We start from the raw sequence: 24,984 nt of genomic DNA, 5'->3' as shown, positions 1-24,984 counted from the left end.
TTATGTAAATTATTGTATACTCGGTACTCTCCATGGTCAAATTTTGCCCTCCTATTATTCTTCACCATTTCTAACCACCGAACCCCATAATAATTTAGACGTGTAAAATAGGTTGTGTTGGGCCAAGCCGTAATTTCCTCTCTTAAGATATTTTGGAAGGTTGGTCTAACATGGCCCACGGCCTAAGTCTGTGTAGGCTTGTGTTAGGTCGGGCTAAGCCACAAGCTGGGCTAGTTCATGGATCGAGCCTTGGGCCAATATGGGCTGTGAACTAGGCCAAAGTTATTTATTTAAAAAAGTTGAACAAAAAATAAAATTTTAATTTTATATGAATTTTGATATACAATTATTTATATAGACAATAATTAAATAAAATTGTAAAAAATATTTATTTTATTAATATATTATATATTATACAATTATAGTTTATATAATATATAATATATTGTATACGGAAAAGTATGAACAAGCCCAATGCAGATTTCTGATTTCCATTGTAGAGCTATAAACATTCAAAATGGCCCCACATTCTATGCATCAACGCCCGGCTCGTGAATTGGAATCAATTCTGAGCTAGCACCTACTTCAATAGTACTTTGTGCCTATAAATTCTGACCCTGGGCTGAACTGTCTTTCTATATAAATATATAACTATTATAAATGTATATAAAATATATATGGGTTGTGTCAACCCATAGGCCATGAGCAGTTGTTGTGTCGTGCCGGCCCAGCCCACTGGCTTGAAACCCCGAGCCTGGCACAATCCATCGGCCATACAATCGTGTCGAGCTGTGGCACAACCCATGGACCATCGGGCCAAGCCGGCTTGAAATCGTGCTGGGTTGTAGGTAGCACGACCCAATTTACACCTCTACCCCATATCCATCATCATCTTCTTCTCTCTCTTTCTCACACAATAGAGAGAGAGTTCAAGAATGAAGGTGTATATAAGACTTTCAAGCATGGTTTTCAAAACCAGACCGGAATGGACGGTCGAACTGGAAAAACCGAGAACCGATCGAGTTCCATTTTACCCCATAATCGTTATTTTCGCCAAAAACCATTGATTTGGTCAGCAAACCACTGACCAGGGTGGTCAAACTGTTCAAACCATCCAATGGTTTTGGTCGTTTTTATTTTTTTTGTTAGAACGGGTTGTCCGTTCAGTTCGAACAGTTGGACCGTTCGACTTAGGAACCAGACCCCGGACCGGTTCGTTGTCTAGTTCGATTTTAAAAAAACCTTGCTTTCAAGCATGGACGAAGCTAGAATTTTTTATGAGGCGTGGCCGGGGGGGGGTATACTTGGGCCATAGGGGGAGTTCACATCTGCGTCTACATGCACATCTCATCATGCATTGGGAACATTTCCCATACTAGTCATTGACAGATGTTCCCAATACACGGTTGGGGTGTGTTGTGGGGCGCAAATGTGAATTCATAGCGCTGCTTTCAAGGAAAACAAGTTCAATAATGGAAGGTATATGAAGAGTTCACATCTGTGCCCCACAACGTCCCACAACGTCCCACAACACATCCCCGCCATGAATTAGGAACATCTCCTAATGATGACATCATCAGCTCTGGTACTATCACCGGGAGATGTTTCCAATACAAAGCAGGATGTGCTGTGGGATGTTGTGGGCTGTGGGGCACAGATCTGAATTTGTGTATGAAAGATTTTCAAGGAAGACATCTCCTTTTTGCTCGTTGGGTCATCCTACTTAGGGCTATCAAGGGTTGTAAAGGTTTTCCCACCTTTCCCTTCCTTTCCCTGCATCTTCCTTCAAATCAAACATAACCTTAATGCAAAATCTAACGAATGTCCTATTGTGAGCCTCACATTACCTTTGTATCATGTCAACCCTCTAGGGCACCACAAATATCATAAAAACTATTATTTTTCCACATCACCCCTATTGGCAATAGGATCCTCGACCTATGCACCTGTCTAAGATGGAGACATCGTGGCGTCCCAAACCTATAAACCACTTCTTCATGTAAAAATAGGGGTGTTCATTATATGGTTTAAACCATAAAACCGAACTGAATCAAACTGAATTTGTGGTTTTGTTCGGTTTGGTTTATTGGATTTCATAAACCCAGCCAAACCATAAATCGTAAATCAAAATTATATACATATATATAATGTAAATGTATAAATATAATATGAATATATGATGTATAAATATTATATATAATATAATATATATAAATTGAATACATAAAATTATAAATATATAATAAACTCTTTATTTTACAGTAAAAATAATAAAATAAAATTTTTAAGCTTTAGTTTTTAGAGAAGTTATTTGGGCATTCTATTTAATTTTTAGAGAAGTTATTTGGGCATTCTAATTGGATTAAGCCCAATAGAATCATAGAATGGTCCAAGTCCCCAAACCGTAATAAAATGTTTTGGTCTGGTTTAATTTCTATACCAAAATGGTTTAATTCGGTTTAAAAATTTCTCAAGTCGTAATTTACCGATTTGGTTTGAGATCTTCTTAAAATCGCACCAAATTGGACCGTGAGTACCTCTATGTGAAAAGATAGTCGGGTAAATGCAACCTTACCAGCAAAAATAGAAAATCTGCCTTGAGCTTATTGGGTAATTAGGTCTATGATGCGTAGGCCTACGCAGCCCAAGTATATGGGATACGAGCCCAAGCCACTAGGTTGAATTAGACCCCCTAGACCAAAGGTTGCAAGCTGATGTGGGTCACTTCGTTGAAGATTCCAAGTCAAAGAAGAACTAGACCTATATTACTACAATACTACATCTAAATAAGTAAAAATGTCCCAAACTATTGAGTTCTAAGGGTTTGTGCCAATTCCCTTTTGCCTTTTTGAAAATTTGGTTGTACATGTGGCTAGTGCGCCAAAAACATTCTTGACAATCCCTCATTAATAATGCCTAATTCGTTTTTCTCAAGTTATTTATCCACGTAAATGCATTTATTTGGGTAAATATTTCTTGAAAAACACTTATCCGGGTAAGTACATTTATCTATATTCTTTTATTTTCTAAGTAGATAGGACAATGACCATTTTTGTCTCACCAATATTGACAATTTCCCATTAGCCAATTTAGTATATGATGACATGGCTTGATTCACTTGACCAACTTAGTACTAATTAGATGCAAACATAGATGTACTCAATTTTTGAAAGGGACTGTAATCTTTGGGAGTTCGAGAACTGGCCTGGAGGAAATGGTTATGCCTAGATGCAGTTTGGAGGTTTGCTATTTTCCAAGTCAATGGCTATTGTTGGGTCCACACCACATTCCTGGTCCTGGGGTACATTAATGCTTGAAGCTGTGATCGACGACTGGGTCAGAGTTCTAGGACTACAATATTTGATATTGTCAATGCAAGATGGTTGTGAAATTTTAAAAAATAATGAAAGATAAAATAAACATTTGTGCACTTCCATATTTCTATACTTTATTTTATGGGGAAATATTCCCAATGCAAGATGGTTGTTTGAACGGGCTTTGCACTGACTGGATCCCAGTTCCTTCCATATAGAGATAATGGCAAGGTCATCGTATTCTTAGAAACATGGAGGGATATGTGGTGCATTTTAATTTGCAAAGCCCAAGGGTACTTTGAGTATTTATTCCTTTTTATAAACATTAATTAGGAAAACTTATCTGTACAATTGCTTGATTTAATGATAAAATCTTAGTATAATTTGAATGAATCTTACCCGAACCCGACCCATGAACAGGTAGGTATATATTCGTGAAACAGGACAGTTGTAATTCAATATCCCATTTTATTTAGCTAGTCAGGTCGGGTTTGGATTGGAGTGGGTTCGAGTCAGATATGGGTCAAGTGAAATCCTACTGAATCCGATCTATTGACATCCTAGTACATCCTAGTAGCAAGGAAATAACTTTCCCCCGATTTTTCAAAAGCATCTATTTTTGTGAAGAAGAAACCATTTATTTCCCTTTATTTTATACAGAATTATCGTCTATATACGAGGCCAAGTAAACCAAATATTGGCTGAATCCCGAAGGCCGCATAGTTGACTTAATAATAGATTTGGAATGGCAGCTCAGGTGGTGGTTAAAATATCAAGGCTCCATGTGTTTGTTCTATGATTCGCCCTCTTTTGAGCGCAACTTTTTGTTTGTAGCTTATTGCCAGGTGGCAATACAATTATACAAGCCTTCTTTAATAGTTTAAAGCAATAATTATTTATATATACCTTGTGTATAAATACAAGTACTTGATCTTAGGGGTGGATTTGAGCCAAGTCAAATCGAATAGTATGAGGCTCGAGCTCGGCTCGCCAAGTTTGTATAAAGCTCAAGCTTGAGAGCTTGGTTCGAGCTAGAACATTGAGCTCGAGCTAGAGTTCGATTTGAGCTAGAACATTGAACTCGAGCTCGGCTCGAATAAAAAATTCATAAGCTCGAGCTCGATTTGAAAAAAAATATTTTATAAAAACAAAAAATTATATATAAAAAACATTTTTATTTGATATTTAAAGAATTAAGAATTATAATAATTAATAATTATAATCGAGCTTATAAATTGGGCTTGAGCTCAACTCGAAGCTCAGTTGAAACCGAGTTGAGCCGAGCTCAAGTAGCTCATGGCCACCCCTACTTGATATGTGGTTGCCCGAACAGGAGTCACCCCATCTACTCCACTCATCATAGATGGTGGGAGCTTGGGCAAGTGGTCGAACCCAATTGCTAGCTTCAACATAGGGAGGGCACACGTATCCTAAGATTCTTTGTACCATAGGAAGATATGTTGGTCATAAATCTAACGGAGAAGTACTGAAATTACAGTCCCCCATAGTCTATTAGTAGCCCCCCCCCTCTATAAACTGCATTTTGTTTATGAATTTGGCATCAATCCACGGCCAGGATTCATCCCACTTATACGATGGGGCTAAGAATTCTGAGGTGGGTTGAACAGTCATTCCCCCTAAATCTAAACAGTCCCCATAGGGTTCTAACGGAATTCAAAGTGCAAGACACTAAACTCAATATCACTATCATTCCCACTTCCTCTTTGCCAATAAAGCAACCCATCATTTCGAAAGCCCCCCTTGTAAATCAGGGAGTTGGGGTTGAATGTATTTTTTCCAACATTTTGAACATTCAGGTTGCATTTGGAAATGTTGTAAATAGAGTGTAAATGTCGGTTCAGTGTGAATGTGTACTCTAGTTTAGTTCTTCTAGTGTTTGGCAAGAATGTATTTATGCATTGGTAATGACAAAAAGAAATACAATTTTTAAGACATGTTTATATTGAAAGTGAGATGTAATTTTACAGCCAAAAAGAAAAGTAAATTTGCATTCAAAGTGTGCTTTTGTTAAAAAAGATATATTACTTTATTGGGATTAGAATCCATTACAACCAAAAGTTGTTTGGTAAGAATGTAAATTTGTCAATACAAAATTAATCCAACTTTACATTTGCATGGACCAAAATGCAATGTGTATATTTATATTTAAACTTTACTAGCTAGAGAACATACCAATTAAGCCACCATCAATTAGTTCTCATACTATGTAGTTAACTTTTGTGTTTCTTATAAAATATTAGCTATATAGAAAGGGAAAAAATTGGAAAACTCAATAACTAATAAAAAAATGAAAAAAAAGCTACTATTTTATCTGTAAAAAACTCAATTTATATAAAAACTTTGGTGAATCGTTGTTACTTTTTTTCCCTTAAAATATACATTTTTAAACAGTAGCCTATGTATCACATAGGTCACAGGTAGTATGATTAATATACATTAGAGATGTGCCTAATCTTTCTATATTTGTTATTTATTTATATTTTAAAAGTTTTTTATTTAATTATGCATCATGGATTAGTCCACTTAGCCTGGATGGTTCAGTTGCTTACTCACCACCATGATGAAAAAACAATTCGATTAAATAGGGAGAAATGTAGTAGTTCAAATAACATTTTGTGCCCTCACAATTAGAGGATCAAATTCAAAAATAGGGATATTCTAGTCAAGAAAAGGATTCAATGAATATGTTAACGGGAGTTAATAGGTTTAAATATGAGACTTAACGAGAGAGATTTGAATAAGGAGAAAAGTGGCTTTTAAAATTACAATTCTGTCCTTAAAATTAGACAAAGACCAAATTAAAAAATTAGGATAATTTAGTTAAATAAAAGTTCCACACCATTATTCACACTTTTAATAATAGTATAAATTTGTATCGTTTCCAAACGCAACCTCAAGGGTAAAATTGATATCATAAGAATATTTGGAGTGAGCTGTTAAGGGATCTCTAAACGGTGTAATGATGGAGATCTTATTTATGTTATGTGTGGCATGATCAGCAAAACATGTAAGTTATTTTTAAAGTTAAGGATATATATAAGTAATTTCTCAAATGGACATACTATGTATAAGTAATTATTATTATTTTTTTAATTATAAGTCGAAGTATAGGCCTGACATTGATTGCAAAGAAGTCCTATAGACTCAAAGAGAACAAGAGAAAGGGCACAGAGATATATATACGAAATGAAGAAGCTGATATGAATTATGATCTTGGGGCCAATCTTTTGACAGAAGAAGACATAGCTTTTGTAGAGTGCAATTTGTGTGAGGAGGGGGGGGCTTGTTGAGTTGAGTTGAAACTAGCAGCTGCCTCAAAGATAATTTAAGCAAGACGAGTCAAAAATAATTCTCATTGATTTACAATCTAATAAATATACATGAGTGTCAGAATCGTGTAGGGCTTTTATCTACACAAGATAGTTACAGCTAGTGGTAACACAACAACATTATCTCTTTCTGTGATTGCCCAATTGCTACTTAAGGTGAGAGAGTCTCCAACACTCAAAACAGCCAGTCATCACATAACCCTCCTAAATAATAACTGAGTTTCAACTAAAAAAGGGTTTTCTGTTGAATCTTCTTTTAGGATGTATTTGGTTTGGAGGAAAAGATGGGGAAATCTATAACAGCCTTATGCTGTGTTTGGTTTAAAGGAGAAGATAGGGAAACGAAGGGAAGCAAAGAGAAACCTGTGCAAATCTTGTATAGGTTTTCCTATATTTCCTTTTTTTTTTCTTACCTTTTCCTTCAAACCAAACATAACCTTAATGTTTGACAAAGCTCGTACTAGGGGTGAGTATTCGATTTATTCGGTTAAAAATCGAACTGAATAAATCGAAATTTTTAAAACCGAAATAAAAAAATGAAAATCAAACCAAAACCGAAATTTTCAGTTTAGTTTTCGATTAAAAACCGAATTTAATTAATATACAATATTATATATTATAACCTATAATATATATTATGAAATTTAATTTCATTATAATACATTATATATAACATATTAATATATAAATATATAGCATATTATATATTATATAATGAATTTTAGTTAATTCAGTTTTTTCGGTTAACCGAATTTCTAAATATGAAAACCAAAGCCAAAAACTGAAATTGCTAAAAATCAAACTAACCAAACCGAATTACCCAAAAACTAAAAAAATCAAAACCAAAATTTTCAGTTCAGTAATTCGGTTTTAACCGAATAATGTTCAAACCGAATAAGGTACAAGTTTTCAGTCCTCTTCCTATAAACCAAACACGACCTTAGAAGGCTTTGGCCTTACCTGAGTTGAGAAGGCTGGAATGCCGTGAAGCCAGGTTTCTTAAAAAAAAAAACTGAAGAGCCAAACTTATATGAACTGTAACATCAACTTTTCCATGGAGCTATCTCCGGTAGCTTCTCTGAAACGGTTCAGTAAACGCAGCTCAACCAACACGGAAACCCTCCCAAATTGACCCGTAGTACTAATTTGGGAAGGCTTTTACACAGCAGCTTCTGACTTTGCGAGGTGAGTCTCACACGAACAGGTATGCTATGTTTGATGAAACACCACAAAAACACCGTCACTCAGCCAAGGATGTCAATACTACACAACCCACACGGAAGATCGCAATTCAATTATGAATTTGCCGTAGGGGAGGTGTTATTGTTCTTTTGAAGAAATTTGTTGACGTAAGTAAACGGCCATCGCTGTATTATTTCTGTGAAGTTGTGTTTAGTGAAAAACCTGGAAAGCCAGAAATATATGCTTATATGAACCGAGAAGTAAGCTTCCAGTGAAGCTGTTTCTGGTATCTCCGCCGAGCCCGAAGTGATTCAGTCAATGCGGCTCAGTTAATGCTGAAATCCTCCCATACGGGTTCTGATTACTGTGTTTGAATATTTTATTATTTAATTATTTTATCTACTAGAAGGTAACGAGTCATTCAGTTCAGCAATTTTAGCTGCTATCAATTAGAACCTTATTGTTATTATTTAATGCTAAAAATGGAAACAAGAAGAAAAACAAAATATGAAGAAAAAAGGAGAATAAACATAAACCTAACCCCAGTCTAAACTAAATTAAATTTTTTTTTTTGTAGAAATTATTAAAAATCATAGGGAGAGCATGTAATCATCTCCCTACTATAATATGTTGTTATCGTTGAAACATTGAAGGTTCCTTTTTTTCTCTGTCCTTTTATCCTTTTTTATTCTTTTTCCTTTTCTGATTTCAACTCAGGTAAGAGCTTTGTGAACAGGGGCATTGCCCCATTGGTCTAAGAAGGTTGAAGTAGGAGAGAATGTCATAGATTTTAACTTTGAAGCAACTGGCCGCACCCTGAAAGGCAGGAAAATTAAAAGTTGTATTAAAACAATGCATAAAAAATTAAAGTTTTATTGACAAGATATAAAAAAAAATGGTGAGACAAAAACATGTATCCGTACAAGCATTGGTTAATTAGGATGGAAAAAATTACAGGAAAAGAAAAAAAAAATCAGTATTTGCTGAATGTAAAGGAAGCTGGTTGAATTATCTAATTAAAGGCTCCAAGGCTTGAATGTGTGATAGTTCTCAAAGTATACAGTATATGAGATACTTCTTGCATGTTTGGCCGAGTCTGAGACCACGATGAAACAGTACACTCTTTGACAAGTCATTTGCACATTTACATGAAATTTACTGCAACATTGAGTTGCCTTCATACTTCTCTAACCATCTCATCCTCTTGGAAATTCACAAGCAACAGTAATCGTTTTCAATGATCTCCACTTCTCCAGCTATATTGGCTGAAAAAATCTGAACTGTAATCTTGACTACCAAAAGCCATCCTCTGAAACATTCTTATTTCTCTAGACTGTTCTCTAGAATCAAATACTTCACTTTGGCCTGGTTTGATTCCATTGCTAAGATCTGATGGGTCCCCTATAGTGTCTAAGGCTCTTATCACCTGAGAAAAAATATATATCTCTAGTCAATTTTGTTTATAGCCCCACCTAAACACTTGTGCAAGGAGACAAGGAGAGAAGAAGTAACCAAAAATTTCTGTCAATTGGGTAACTGATAATTCATTACCTGCCCCATTCTAGGTCTCTTTGCAGCCGAGTGACGCACACATGCTGCAGCTGCCTCAATCATCCTAAACATCTCATTTCCTACGTAGTTCTTTCCAAGCCTTGGATCTATCAACTCTTCAAATTCTTCATTATCAAGTGCTTGAGTAAGCAATGGTCGAGCCTGAAAGATAAGCAGGCAGTTTGGTTAGGCTGTTTCTTTATGTATACACAGGAATCTGATCCCTTTCATAAAGCAATAACCTTCTGTTGCAGCATAATAAATATAATCTTCTTTATCAAAAATGGAGGAACTTCCCAGATGTGATTTATGGCAATATCAAAGAAATATCGAATGGCACAAATACTAGCTTCAAAAAAATGAAAAAATTTGACATTTATAAATGTAAAATAGAAAACCTTGCGTTCAAAAGAATTTGGAATTGAGGGACCAAAGGCTGACATCTCAAGAAAAAAAAAAAAAAAAAAGATATAATCTTCTTACAATGTTAACCCCTGGTGCAATCCCCTCCCCCACCCACCACCAGTTTGTTCCTTGTTACCCCTTACTAGAGCATCTGCAATTTTATTGCCAATCTTGGTATTAAAAAAGTAAAATTTCCAGGTTTGATGACTATGTATTTGCCTTTTAAGCAACAATTTATGGGACCATGGACCTCATGCTCTTGTCAAAGCCAGCCAATCACCATTTGGCAGTCCATCCACCATCAGTCAACTAAAACATGATGAGTAGGTTAGTCTTAGTTTTTGAAGAAGAGCAAGAATTTCAAACCTCAAAGATATTCTTTGATTCTTTCATTGGCTGATCCCATGAAATTAAGGATATTGTCAATATGATCTCTAAAAAAACCACATATGCCAGAAAGGCCTAGGTTATTAAGGGTCTCTAGTGCTATCCATGCTTTTGCTTCTGGAGCCACCACTGCTTTTGCTTCATGAAAGTACTGGTTAGATATGTTATTCCATCTTTGTGTATGATGGCATGGTTTGATTCTCATCCGCCTCCCCTTGTTTCTCCTTGTCAATCTTTGAGACATTGCTCCAATCCCATGAAATTATCTGAAATAAACAACGTAAAACAATGAATGACCAGACAGAAATTTCATTGGGGTATACTAGATGGGTGAATTGACTGTAATTCAATCTGGAATTTATGTATATCATGTCCGGATGCCTGTTTTCCTTCCTTTTGTCCTTTAGATTTAGAGGAAGTTTTTGTCAGTCTATATACCATTACACTCTCAATAAAATTTACATCTCTGTTGTTGATAGAAGAAAGAGGGGACTTCAGCTCAAACAGAGTCCCTTGTCCCAATAGGTCCATAGAACATTAGTCTAAATCTCCATCCTACCCTCTAAATGTTTCTACCACCAATAATACTAACTTGATTACCACAGCTAGCAGACCAGACGCATCCAAACCATTAAATAGTGGAAAGTAAATAAGAAACTACAACTGAATTGCTCACATATGCTATCTGACCAATGAAACCCATGAAAAGTTCCATGACAGCTACAACCATAACCATGAAAATGAGGACCTTATGGCTAATTCAGCAACACCAGTAAATATCCTTTAAATAATTAAAAATTGATTTCCTCCCCTTACCAGACAAAACACAGCAACCTGAAATTCCAATGCTTGTCAATTGCTGATTAAGATTTGTCAATATACTGGCAGAGTTGCTGATAATATTCCAACCTATGCTCCATGCCATCAAATATAGTTTGTTTTGGTGTATCCTCATTTTTTTTATTTGTTTCATAATTGTAGTATGGGAAATTTAGACTCATAAAGGAAAAATACAGAAGAAATTTTCTATATACAAGGAACTAAGGATTACCGATCTTGTCAATTCCCCAAGCTTGACAGCTTTAGTGCTATATTTTTATCCCTTCTTGGGTCCAACCAACATTCCCAAAGCCCAGAAAACAATATTGCTGGAGTTATTCTCGATGAAAAGATGGCTGTCAAAGCAGCTTTGGAATTTCTTTGAACCATATAATAAGAGCTTTCATTTCTCCATAGCGGAATCCCTTTTACCAACTGTGCCAAAGTCTCGTTTCAGAATAGACATATAATACTGGTCAACCCTGGTACAAATGGAACATCCATCAAAACTAAGATGGATCTTTCATAACTTCAGCTTCATCCATCATGTCATGACCCCTTTCTTGAGATATATACTTTCACCAATTTTTTTTAGTTATTGCACCAATGAAAGCATTCAAAGCCTCAATTGCTTTCATGCAACTCTCATTACTACAAAGGACTTCCACAAATTAGATTCCATCAAAATTCAGATAGGTTTTGCCTATATTCATTCAAGAACAACCATCTCTTGGACATCATGAAATTGAAAGACATGAAACTCCAATATTGGGACCTAATTAATGCCTTCATGCCTTTCATGCACAACATTGGCAAAGGTAGATTCACTCTATTTACGCTGTTGTTGGAAGATCCCTTATAATTATTTCTCCCAAATCACACAACTAAGTGCAAAATGGAACAACATCATCTAGGGCTCCTATGCCAATGAACAAATGAAACAAAAACACATTCCAGTTAGAGAAGACTATGGTTAGAATTGGTCTCTGCCATCAAAGGACATGAGCTACATAAAATCCTCTTCAACTGATCTGTTCTGTACAAGTCCTATCTTCTAAAGAATGAATCAACAAAAGTGACACTCTTATAACAGCTTAGGAGCTCAGAAAATTTTGCCAAATAATATGTGATAAGTAGACTTAACACCAACCATCCCTACTGCTACTGGGCTACATTCTATAAACTACACAAAGTAGCTCAAATTTGTTCAAGTATTTTCAAGCATCTCTTCCTTTTTGTATCTCATCCTTTTTCTCTTTATTTTTCAATGTTTTCTTCATCTAGTTGATTCTGATTGCTCCAATCCATACCACACCCAACCTATTTCCAATTCCAAGTAGAAAAGCTTACCCATTCAACTAGACTCTCATCTCCCAAGGGTTGAGATGCATCCACAGGTTTTCGACCAGTAATCAGCTCAAGAAGCACAACTCCAAAAGAGTACATATCTGACTTTTCAGTCAATTTTCCACTTGATGCATACTCTGGTGCCATGTATCTGGAAAACCAACAAATGCCACTTGTCAGAAGTCTATCAACATGAACCAGAATATACACATACCAGATGTAAACATAAACCTTAATTGCAGCACACACACATTCACTTTTAAGTGGAACAATTAGAATGTGCCAAGAAATATCAAAATAACAATACTAACAACAAGTACATAGCTGCCTACCCGAAGGTTCCCATCACACGTGTGGTCACATGGGTGTATGTGTCCAGAGCTAACTTTGCAAGCCCAAAATCTGAAACCTACCAATACGAGAAATACAAGAATACAAAAAGCATTAATGACAGTCAAAGAGAATTGTGATGAAATAATTCTGTAAAAGGAAAAAAAAAAAGTGGCATACCCGAGCTTCAAAATTGTTATCTAAAAGAATGTTTGATGACTTAATATCCCTGTGAATAATCCGTGGATGGCCTGACAAAGACAGATGTGATGAACAAAATTAAATTTATGAGAAAACATAGTCAATTATTTTAAGAAATTGTTGTGTCAACAACCTAATGTTAGATTTATTATTATTTTTATCCTATCTATGTAAAACTTTTAAGTTTCAATGTATCTACTTTGTCTTGATCTAGGTATTTGGTTATTCATAACCATTTCGATGCACAACTTAAATAATACTTGTTTTTAAGATATAACCTTATGCAAGCCCAGGGCACCCAGACGGAGGAGGGCAATATAGCATTATCAGGTGTATCCCCACAAACACCCTTCCTGCAAGTCTTAGAACAGAGGAGATGGAGGTTCAATCTGAGCCTCTAGTACCTACAACCAGAGATTTTACCAATTGAACCAAGTGGCATAAGGCTTGTTTAGCTGAACAGTGCATATTACCTCATAAAGAAATAAAGAAGCCCATATCTAAGGAAACTGAGCCTCAGTTATTTATTTATTTATTTATTTTTTAAATCAGCCTGTGCCTCAGTTTTTTGAGTATCCATATCCAAAGTTTTACCAAGACTCCTCATAAGCAAGGGTTCTAGTTGTACCAACATTCAGTTGTCATACAGGTGGTGCCTCAAGCTGAATTAAGCAAGCACTTGTTTAGAGAAAGTGTCATGGGAAAAGAAATATCAAAGGCTCCAAAACTTTGATTTTCAAGTTATTTCCTTTGGTATATATGTAATGATTTATTTTTGCTACATCCAAGTTGTGTTATTTCCAGAGGTTGGAAACCTTGACACTTGGCATCATTCTACTTAGGCTGTCAATTCATCTTGCCTGAATGAGTTGAGAACATTTTGGGGTGGGCTTGTAGTAGAAGGCCAAGCACAAGTTCAGCTTAAGTAGCCAATAGAGCCTGAATAAAGATAAATATGATATCTGCTTATTTTCTCTTATGGGCATGTATTTTACATAGTTTAGTAAGTACAACCAATGCAGATGTTTTAATTATTTTGTGAAGTCCCATTTAATGGCCACTTGTTCCTGGGCCTTCAATTCTTGGCATCATAAGATTCCAAAATCTGGGCTTTAACGGACCCAACATTGAAAATGATTTAGATGTGCTGAACCATGCCAGAGTCTGACATTACCATGGCAAGCTGAGCGTGGGCTCAGCACATTATGCTCATTTATAAGCATCAGCCCAATCAAAAGTTTGTAAGTCCCAGCCAAGCTGGGCAAAGATGTATTTGGATCTCCTACACTTTCTTTCCTTAACTTTTTCCTGCACCTCCATTCAGTCTGTGACATGTGTAAATACCCATATGTATGAAAACGCACATGTGTCTTTAGTTGCTAATTTGATAAGAAATTCTTCTATTAAATGCTTATTATATTAGCATTATTGTTAAAATATTGAAATTAATATTATTTAAATGTTATTATCTTTTAGGTATGATGATTTTCCATGTTCTTAAAAACAGAATTGCTATTTTTTTTTCAATTAATATGATTGTTGCTTGTATATAGAACTGGGGGACCAACTAAAATTTAGTTTTTTATTTTACAAAATTCTCATCACCTAGGTGACGCCTAGGCATCTAGGCACCCCACCATCCCCAAAATCGCCTACATACCTTGGCAACTATGATCATGCATCAATTTATCAAGCTGACCTCAATAATGTGACAAGTGTGGTGATAAAATGCAAAAGGAAAATAAACAGCTAAATCCAAAATAAAAGAATGATAATTACAGTCTTCATGCAGGTAAGCTATTCCACGAGCTGCACCAGCAGCAACCTTAATTCGGGTCGCCCAATCCATAATTGGCCTACCTTCCCCTACAAATTTCAGAACACAACATAGGAAACTGATCAACTCTTGCTTGTGAATTAGTCCAAGAAAGCTAAATGGCAAACTTACCATGAAGATGGTAGTGAAGAGTTTTGTTTGGGACATAATCATAAACGAGCAACCTCTGACTTTCTGATATGCAGTAGCCTACCAGTGAAACTAAATGACGATGGTGTACACGGCTAATAATTTCGACTTCAGCTCTGAATTCACGCTCCCCCTGTGCACCACCAATTTTGAGCTGTTTTACAGCCACCTCCCTACCATCTGTTAGGCATCCTTTGTACACACAACCAAATCCACCTTCACCCAAAAGATTCTGTGCGGAAAACCCATTTGTGGCTTCTACTAGTTCTGCATATGTGAACCATGACTTTGAATTGCCCAAGCCACCAGGCTCTGATGGTGAATATATGAAATCACTGCTAGAGCCACTTCCTACTCGCAGAGCTGAAGAGTGGGCCTTTATAAAGGAAGCATCTGAATTCATTTACATGGCATTCAAATGAACAAAAAAGTTAACTCAAGTAGAGTTTACAAGCTTATCAAGAACGATATCATCCAACATCCAACCTCTGTTTTCTTTTTTTTTTTTTAACTAGAAAAGATCCAGAAACTACCATCCAATTGTATGGGCCATATAATTTTATTCTATAAATATGTATTTTAACCAGATTTTGGTAGATGGAAGGGTTCATATTCCAAATAACTATATTGGGCAAGCTTTGCATCTAAAAATAATTTAAAGAGAAGAATCCATTTAGTAACTAATAAGCATAGCTAAAAAATAGCACCCAAATTTTGAAAAGTTTGGCATCGGTTATCTATGATGAGATAATAACTTGTATTAGCAACAGTTAAATGTTTAAATCATTACCCGACTTCTGGGAAGAGGGTGCCGGGGAAGGCATGACATAGCCACCATTGTATCTAACGCCTTTCTTCTTCTGCTTCCTGACGCGCCAGATAGCCATTCCTATCAGAGCAAGAACTACAAGGCCTGTTACAACACTAATTGCCGCTACAGCTCCAGTTCTATGTCCCCCATTGTTAGATGTGTTGTTTGCTGTAATGTTTTCATTAGAACCCACTGAAGGAGGTGGGGGACTTTGGGGAGTTGATGGACTTTGAGGAGGAGGAGCAAGATTAGAAGCAGGAGCAGGCGGTAAGAGAATTGGAGGTGGGGTGGCAACTGGTTGCCCACTAGGTGCCGATGGTGATGGAAATGAAGGTGGGGGAGTTGGGGACGGTGGAGGCGCCGATTGAGAACCAGATGGTGCAGGTTTATGCGTGTGAGATGGGCGCGGAGGTGGAGAACTAGCAGGACGTTTTGCTGATGGCGCTGGGGGAGAATTGGAGGGCGATGAGGATGGATCAGTGACAGGAGTAGGAGAGACTGGTTGAGGTGGAGGAGGTGATGCTGGAGGTGGAGGAGAACCTGCAGGAGGCGTAGAGGGAGTGACAGCAGGAAGTGGAGGGGGCACTACCGGAGGGGGTGGTGAAGGCACCGGAGGTGGAGGAGAAAGAGGAGGGGATGGTGGTGGGGCGACTACAGGAGGAGGAGGGGTGGTAGGTGGTGCTGGAGGGGGAGCGGTAGGTGGTGCCGATGGGAGCGACGGTGTTACTGGACGAGGAGCAGCAGGAACAGGCGGAGGGGATTGAGGTGGTGGGGATGGAGGAGAAGGGCTTGTGGACGGAGGTGAACCCGTAGTATCAGTGGGTTGAGGCACTGAGGGAGGTGGTGAAACCGTTGAAGAGGAAGGTGGTGGACTAGTTTTTGAAGCTGTAGGAACTGCAGCAGCAGGAGGAGAATTTGGAGCAGGCGACGCCATTCCGGCTGTTACTTCCTTCTCCAGTCAAGAGATCCAAATTCAGAATCCCCCACTCAAACAAAAAAAAGGCAAATTCAGCTCGCCAAAATCTCAAACTTACTGAGAAGTTCATAAACCGCCGAGGTGTCCAGAGCAACACTCAATATTTGAATAGCATTTTAGTGATCAATGCCGTCTGTTTTGCAAATTTTTAAATCTCCAAACTCTCAACGTCAGATTTCTCAAACGGCAAAAAAGTTCACTAATCAAAACCCCATATCTACAAACGCTTCAGACTTCTTGAGACTTTTACAGTCCAGTAAGCAAAATCCCGATCACAAAAGCCTTTGTGATAAAAAAAAAAAAAAAAACCCACTTCACCATATACCTTTCTGAGTAAAATCAAGCCCACCCAAATTTAAAAACAAGCTTCAAAGAGCAAATGCGGTATACCGAGGTGATCCAAATGGATACAGATAAAAAACCTTAGATGCTTAAATCCCAAAATTCTTACCTATCTCTATACATCTCTCTTACTTGTTCAGCGGTTTGGTCATCACCAAAGATTTGAATTTTCGAACCTTCTCTGTAGAGAGATTGTGAATCCCAGTGGATTCACCACGAAGCTTCTCAATCACAAAGAAAGATTCAAAACTCAATGAGGTACACGAAAATGAAAGGGAGTCTATTAAATCCAAAGCAACAACGCGCGTGAGAGCGACTTCAGAATAATTTTTTTTTTTCTTTCCCACTCATTAGACAGACAGAGAGAAAAGGATACTAAAATCATCATCACATCATGATCATAACAAATAGAAATGTGTTGGTTGGCAGCATTTCATCTCTTAATCAAACCCAATCAAATATAAAAACACGAAAAGTCAAAGAAAAACCGTGGCGTTCCTGTTCGATTGTGCGCTCAAGAACAAAAAACAATTTTTTTTTTTAATTTGTAATAAAACCCAATAGAGCCATAATTCCCCACCTCCCTCAGCTGCTGCTTTGTTCTAATCTTCTCTGTTTATTGATAAACAAATCAATAATTACTGTAATTCTTCTGAGCGCATTATGGACATTTTCGTTTTAGAGCCACGAGTTTGACTGAAATTTTTTAAGTTGGATTCTACTTGGTTAGTAGCGTTTCGGCTTTTTTATTCTATTTTTCTGCAGGGAGTTTATTAATTATTATTCGTCGTTGCATCCGATGACAAGCTGTGAAATTCCACGTATTGATTACTGTAAAATTCGAGTTTGCATTTAACGAATGGTAGTACCGTAGAAGCAGAGAGAGAGAGAGAAGTCAGAGACGCGTAATCTTTGTTCAAAAATCTATTCAAGTTTGTTGAACTGTTATTCAATGCGGATTCAGTATAGCGCTTTATTTGATCAGTTCTTCTACTTGTTATGATCCGATGGTGACCATTTGGTGTGACCCAGACGCAAGAGATGTCCCATATGTCAATGGCAAAAACACAAAATAAGCCATTGCCAAAACCAAACCGATCGGTTCGATTAATTCTCCGACTTGAAAACGTTGGTGTGAAAAGAGATTACCCGTGGGCCATAGCGACTCATGACCCAACTTAACCCGTCAGGTTGGATCGATTGTTTGTCGGGTCTAATTAAAATAAGAGAGAATGACCGTTAAGCACATCCTAACAATTCTTAGCCCCACAATACAGTAAGAATAAGTGTCAGCTCAGAATTGATGATAATACATAGGAGGGTATTCGTATTTTAGGGTCGCTCAGAATTGATGCTAATACATGGGAGGGTATTCGTATTTTAGGGTGGGGGTATTTGTCAATTTAAATTGTATAAAATTGTAGTGGAATTCAGAATTCTGTAGTATGGTGTAGTGCATTTTTCTGAAAAATTAATTCAATCTTAAGGGAAAATCTATGATAGTTGAATCCTAATCTTAAACCTATTACTAGGAAGTTCCAACCCAATAACTAGAGGTGATCATGAGTTGGGACTCGCCTTGATTCTGGAACTAAGACTTTTATGTATAAAGCATTAAATATACTATCAGGGACCCGTGCGATGCATGGGTTTTATTAAGCAAAAGAAATGATAATAACCCACTAGACGACCTGTTTTAAGAACTCTTGAATCAAGTTGTTATGCGCACCCAGAAGATAGAAAACAAGCTATAGTTGATCAGATTAAACTAAGTTCTTAAAGACCCCAATCTTGAAGATGCCACAAAGGTTGATCACTCCCTTGATAAGTCAAGATATTGTATTCTACCAAGAACACAAGAAGGCAAAGCTAAGCTTGCTGAAAATACCTCTGTATTATTCATGATTTCGTTTTACATAGATGTGGCTTTTATATAGGCATGTAAACATCATTATCTTATAAGGAAACTCCTGATTTTATAAGGAAACTCCTAACTAATGATTATCTTATCAGGAAACACCTAACTGATGAGGATCCTTTAATTTAGGAAAATAAATCTGCTTTGAAATAGGAATCCTTCTAAAAGACTACAACTAATGACAACTAAACATAGAAAAAGTCAAAGTAAACAAAACAAGATAAAAACAAGCCCATCAATACAACTTTGCATGCGAATTGGGCATTTTCTTATCATGTCCATGCGCCAAGCCCATCAAGTTTTGTTCTTCAAGTTCTAAGCCTTGCACATAAAGATATGTAATTATCCTTGGTGAAGCTTTGGAAACTGGTAGAACAGTCTTAGAATCTTCTAAAAGAGCCTCTTTGTCATGCACTTCCCTGATGAAGCATTGTAGAGCCTCTTTCATCCTCTTTGTCCTTGCCCTAGTCATTGGCCCACCGATTCCTTGCAAAGGATCTTGAGAATATTTGGGAATATTAGCTTGAGCCATTTGGCTAGCACCTCAATCTCCATTAGAAAGCTAAACAATAGAAATACATAAGAGTATTTAATTGTTTTATATTTTAATTTCAACTTTTTAATAATCAAATATATGAAATTCGACCAGAGTTAGTTAGTTTTCTAGTATTTTCGATTGACTTTATTTCAAAATTTTCCAACCTGACCAAGTTAGGTCAGTTTTGGTTTGGTCATTTGTAAATCGACTAAAATTGAATCAACCCGACTATATATATATATATATATATATATATATATATATATATATATATATATATATATATATATATATATATATATATGTTTGAAATATAATTTTTAATATAGAAAAGTGGGAAATTTCCCATATTTCCTAATCTAAAATATTTTATATCATAAATTTAATTTTTTTAATAATATCACTATAATTTATTAAATTTAAATTTAATTTGAAAGTTTAAATCTTTTGAACAAACAAACCAAACCGAAAATAGACACAAACTGATACAACCCGAGTTGGCGGGCTTTCACTGATGGTTAGTCGGTTTTCAAGTGACAAACTCCCAACTTGACCAAGTCTACTTGGTTAGCAAAACAGCTTGCAACCAAATTGAACTAATCCTTGAACACTCCTAATTTCAGCTAAATTAATAGTCTAATTTCTAATAAATAACAATAGTTTAATATCCAATAATTATTGAAAATTTAAACCAAAAATACGCAATTATAGAAAATAAATTTATAATGAAAATACAAATAGATAACTAATAAAAATACAATAATTACAAAAATACAATAAATACTAAAAATATATTAAATTAGTCAATAAATAGTGTAACCTCAAATTATAGCTTAATCTCTAATAAAAATTAATCAATAAATTATTAAATTATATGAAATACATAATTACTAAAAATTTATAAAAAATATAATAAATTAAATTTCAAAAGTTAAATAATATTTGTTTAATATCCAATAATTATTGATAATTTTCTGTTAAATAACAAAACAAAAATAGATTTATAAATAATTATTGAAAATATATTTATCAAAAACTACAATAAGTAATTCCCGAAAATGCAATAAATATTAATTTTAGTATATATATAAATATATAATGAATATACACTATTATTGTGAAATTATTACTAATAAATATTAAATTTTTTGAAAGTTATTTTCTATAATTATTAATTGATATAAGTGAAATTAGTTATTTAAATAATATTGTTATTTATATTTTAAAATATTAATTATTTATTGAATTTAATAATCCATAAAATTATATTTAGTACTATTATTACATAATTCGTTATTAATTTTGTTAAATATTAAATTATCATTAATATGTATTATGAAATCTTTTATAATTATTTTTCTACATTTAAGAAGCTTTTTAAATTTATTACATAATTTCTCTATTTTAACAATTTAAAATTTAGTCATGTTAAATATTTTGTTATTTAAATATTTAATTTTTTTCATTATTTTAATTTTATTTATTTTAATGTTATTACGTAATATTAAATATTTTGTTATATAATTATTTAGCTATTTTTATGTTCTGTTATTTAAGATATTTAGTTATGTAAATATGTAAATAATGTTTTATTTTTGAATGTTAAATTTTTATTATTTGAATAACACTTAAATTGAATAATTCATAAAATTATAATTTTTATTGTTACTATACAATTTCATGATGAATTTTGTAAAAAATAGAACAATTGATAATATGAATATTATTAAATCTATTATAATTAATTTTGTGTTTTGAACAAATATTTTAAAGTTAGTATATAATTTCATTATAATATTTAAATAAATCTAAAATTTATTAATTGAAACTTTCTTTATATAGATGTAGATAAAAGGTGGGGGAGAAGATAAATAGGAATTAGAGATTGTTTAGGTGAGAAACTCTCTACTAAATTATTAGAAACAATTTAAGAAATAAATAGAAGTTAGAGATAATTTAGGGGGTTCGACTATGATATGGAAAAAATATGATATCTGAAAAACTTCTGACCAGTCAATTCGAATCACAACTTGGTAGCCAACCAGGTGTTATTTATCAAAATTCATGGGTGGGGTTTGATTGGTCAAAACTCTTCTCATACCATGCCTTTCCCGCATCATAGATTTTCCCCAATTTAGGACATAAATAGGAATTAGAGACAATTTAGGAGAAAGTAGGGGAAAGTGGTGCCACTTGGCTAAACATTAGAAGAGCAAATCCCTCTTTCTTTATGATTGTTAGAAATAGCTAAGCCCATGTTATTTCCTTATTGGTTTAATGGGTGATTATGTGAAGTTAAAAAAATAAAAATTTCTAAAAAACAGGAAATTAGAAATGGGGGTTTGGAGAAAGAAGGGGCATGGTAACCTCTTGCTATATATATATATCAAGAATTAAAAATAATCAAAAGAAAGTGTTAGTTTATATAAAAATATAAAATATGTCATAAAATAATCAGGCCCAGACCGAGCCTAAATACAAACCTAGGCCCAGAATTTCCGGGGTGGGCCGAAAATTATCACCCCTACAGATAACCAACCTTAGGAACCATGCTTGAAAACTGTACCAGACATCCGCATAGTTCATGGTAACAAACCAACAGCTCAAAAAACAGTTGAACCTGAAAGTCTTCCGTTCATTGTCTCATACAAAGAATGAAAATTTTGAGCAATGTGGTCTTAGGGCTGTAGCCCATGAAAAAACTGGCCCACCAAATGATAAATGGAGATTAAGTGGGCTATTTGTATGGACCACAACTTGATTTTTAATTTCTTAGAGCTCACTCCAGAATAAACTAAAAAAAAAACTTCTTGTTTCATAAGAATGAGATATATTTGAGTGAGTGTGTTGACCTTTCTTTTTCATCTATTAGTGGACTACTAAAATTACAAGTTGGTCGGTGGAGGGAGCGAGTATTTTTCAGCAAGAATCCTGTTCATAGACAACAAGTACCGTCTGGTAACAAGACAGTGTCCCCCATTGCTAATCCGATATTACCATGCTTATGATAATGTTCCAGGGTTAGTGAATGTTTTTTTCCAAATATAATATAATACAAGTTTTAATATGTTGAATATTAAAATGTAGAAGAACATGCAATAATAAAGAGAAGCTAACTTTGCTGAAATAATCCTCCAACTATTTTTGAATTTTTAATGGCAAGTTGATTACACTTGCTGTCCACCCGAACAAATACATTGACTTGACAATCTTATGCCTTGGCCTTGTTGCAGGGGTTGGGTGCATCAAATGAAAACCATAAAATGCCATTTGACCATTTGACCATTTTTCCTATATTCATTCTTCATTTTCATGTTCATATGTGGAGGAAATTTGACAACATGTGTCCTAATAATTTTGTCCATTCATTCTAGCAATGACTTTTTTTTTGGATAAAAGAGTCATTGTATAATTTACTTTCATGTAGAAAATGAATACAAGTTCATTTATTCAGGTAAGTGTTTTCCACTGCAAGGTTAAAGTATCGGAAATGTTAAGTGTGTCAGAAAGGCAATTTTATGAGATGTATTGAGATACACCTTAAATACGCATCTGTGTTGGAGAAAAACTAAGATACACATAGATATGTTTGGAAACACTATAAATACTTTAATAAATCATAAAAATACATCAACAACACTAAATATAAGACCTTTGTGAGGTATATATACATTATATTAATATATTTTAATAGTTTTATAAAGAAATGTGTTATAGTTGTAAGTGGTGTGGTAAGGTTAATTGTGGTAGTCTCATTGAAGGACGAAGGAGGGCTAAAAATAAGGGTAGGTTGCAAATTTCTATCAATAGAATCGTGTGTTTATTATGATTCATACCTCCTTTTATAGAGAGAGATCCTCAGGCTCTAAAGCGAAGGAAACAAAGGATTTGACTCCTATTTGGAAAGGGGATCTTTGATTTGGTGTCAGTTGTTAGGGGGACACTACCAAGGGTTCACCATGTGTCTCGTGAGACCTCTCCAAGACGAAGTTTCTTTTCATTTGGGGATTCTCATAGTACATGTGAGCTACTTCCTTTCATGGGTCTCCTATATTGACGTGTTGCAAGTGGCATTAGGACTAGTCTGACGTGTCCTACTTAATGTTACTGGATGTCCTGTTACGAGTGATTTTGGCTGATAGTTGTATTTTCGTTCATTGCCAATCCATGATGGCTTTGAGCTCATTGAAGGTTCGTGGTGGCCTTGAGCTCGTCATAGGTCTGTATTGGCTTTGAGTTCATTGCAGGTCCATGGTGACTTTGAGCTCATCACAGGTTCATGGCGAGTTGTGAACTCATCGTGAGTATTCTTTAACTTGTGTGTCGATGTGGGTGTTTCTGTAGCTTTGGTTTGGTACCTTTGTTGCCATTGCAGTCATGGTGAATAGCATGTACTTACAATAGTTAATTATAATTTCATTATAAATCCCATGCTTAACTATAATTTATAAATTATAATTTTTAAGTTTTAATGTTTAATGGGATGGGAAAAACCCAACTCTTCTATCCAACCATAAAACATGCATTGGCACAACTTCAAAGTGAAAATATAATTAATAATTATTTATTATTTAAATATTTAATATTTATATTTTATTTCCAAAATTATAAAAATAAATAAACATTATATAATATATTCAAAAATAGTTATTAAAGAAGAAATTTCAATTGCTTTATGGATGTGATAAATGATCTATAGAATTATAATATATTCAATCATTGTGATCAAATAATAAAATATAATTAATTATTTATTTTTTTAATTCTAAAAATAAAAAAATAAAAAAATAAAAAAATAAAAAAATAATTATTAAACAAGAAATTTATATTAGTCTAAGGATATGATAGATCATCCATATAATTATAATATATTCAATTATTGTGATCAAATGATAAAATATAATAAAATATTATTTATTTTTTAATTATAATATATAAAATTTTAAAAATTTTAAAAAGATATTTCAATTGCTCTATGGATATGATAGATAAATCCATCTATATAAAACATATTTAGTCTTTATAGGCAAAGAAAAAAATTACGTTTTCAATTTTTTTGTTAATTTATACTTTCCCTAAATATCTTGATGAAATTTTCATAAATTTATTGATAACACAAAAAAAATTGTGATTTTGAATTTAAGAAAAGTAGATCAACATAAATTTAAATATTCAAGAAAGAAAAGAAATCACAAGATATTATAAAGAATTGAAAAAATGTACCTATTTTTTCCATATTTTTTTCAAAATTTAAAAATCTTTTTACGAATGAGGTTTGGAGTTTTAGAGTCATTTGGGGTGAAAGAAGCATTATTTCAAGGAAAAGAATCTTGCTTTCCCTCCTTTATTTTTTTCTAGTTTTTGGTCGTATCTTTTTCATTGATACGCCCCCGATACGTGTCCGATATGCATGAAAAAAAAAACAAGATGCCCAATTTCCATGCATATCCCATATCTATTTTTCAAAAATATGATACGATATGCCCCATATCAGGCGTATCATATCAAATTTTTAAACCTTGCTTACCTGGGTAAACTCACAAATAA

General features: G+C 34.5%; 1 protein-coding gene across 1 annotated transcript; it reads right to left on the bottom strand.

The window, feature by feature from the left end:
• Window positions 1–8,827: 8,827 nt before the first annotated feature.
• On the bottom strand, window positions 8,828–17,627 carry LOC104600794 (proline-rich receptor-like protein kinase PERK8). Its single transcript, XM_010263930.3, has 8 exons — window positions 15,643–17,627; window positions 14,835–15,245; window positions 14,666–14,752; window positions 12,866–12,936; window positions 12,688–12,764; window positions 12,359–12,506; window positions 9,398–9,559; window positions 8,828–9,272 (listed from the first exon to the last, which is right to left on the bottom strand). Exons 1-8 carry the CDS (start codon window positions 16,595–16,597, stop codon window positions 9,081–9,083), a joined length of 2,103 nt encoding a protein of 700 aa, XP_010262232.1. The 5' UTR covers window positions 16,598–17,627; the 3' UTR covers window positions 8,828–9,080.
• Window positions 17,628–24,984: the final 7,357 nt, after the last annotated feature.

The sequence above is a fragment of the Nelumbo nucifera genome, chromosome 3 (genome assembly GCF_055504915.1).
Source record: "Nelumbo nucifera cultivar China Antique chromosome 3, China Antique-T2T, whole genome shotgun sequence".
NCBI lineage: Eukaryota > Viridiplantae > Streptophyta > Magnoliopsida > Proteales > Nelumbonaceae > Nelumbo > Nelumbo nucifera.
The sequence above is the reverse complement of the archived record's forward strand: the minus strand, read 5'-3'. Positions and strand labels throughout refer to the sequence as shown.

Bases quoted from the DNA above. Each gene is read 5' to 3' on its own strand.
- LOC104600794 (XM_010263930.3), bottom strand. From the start codon at position 16,597: ATGGCGTCGCCTGCTCCAAATTCTCCTCCTGCTGCTGCAGTTCCTACA. The intron at 14,753-14,834 runs GTAAGTTTGCCA...TGAAATTTGTAG, and splicing joins TCTTCACTACCATCTTCATG to GGGAAGGTAGGCCAATTATG. The intron at 12,507-12,687 runs GTAGGCAGCTAT...TTGGTTTTCCAG, and splicing joins CGTGTGATGGGAACCTTCGG to ATACATGGCACCAGAGTATG.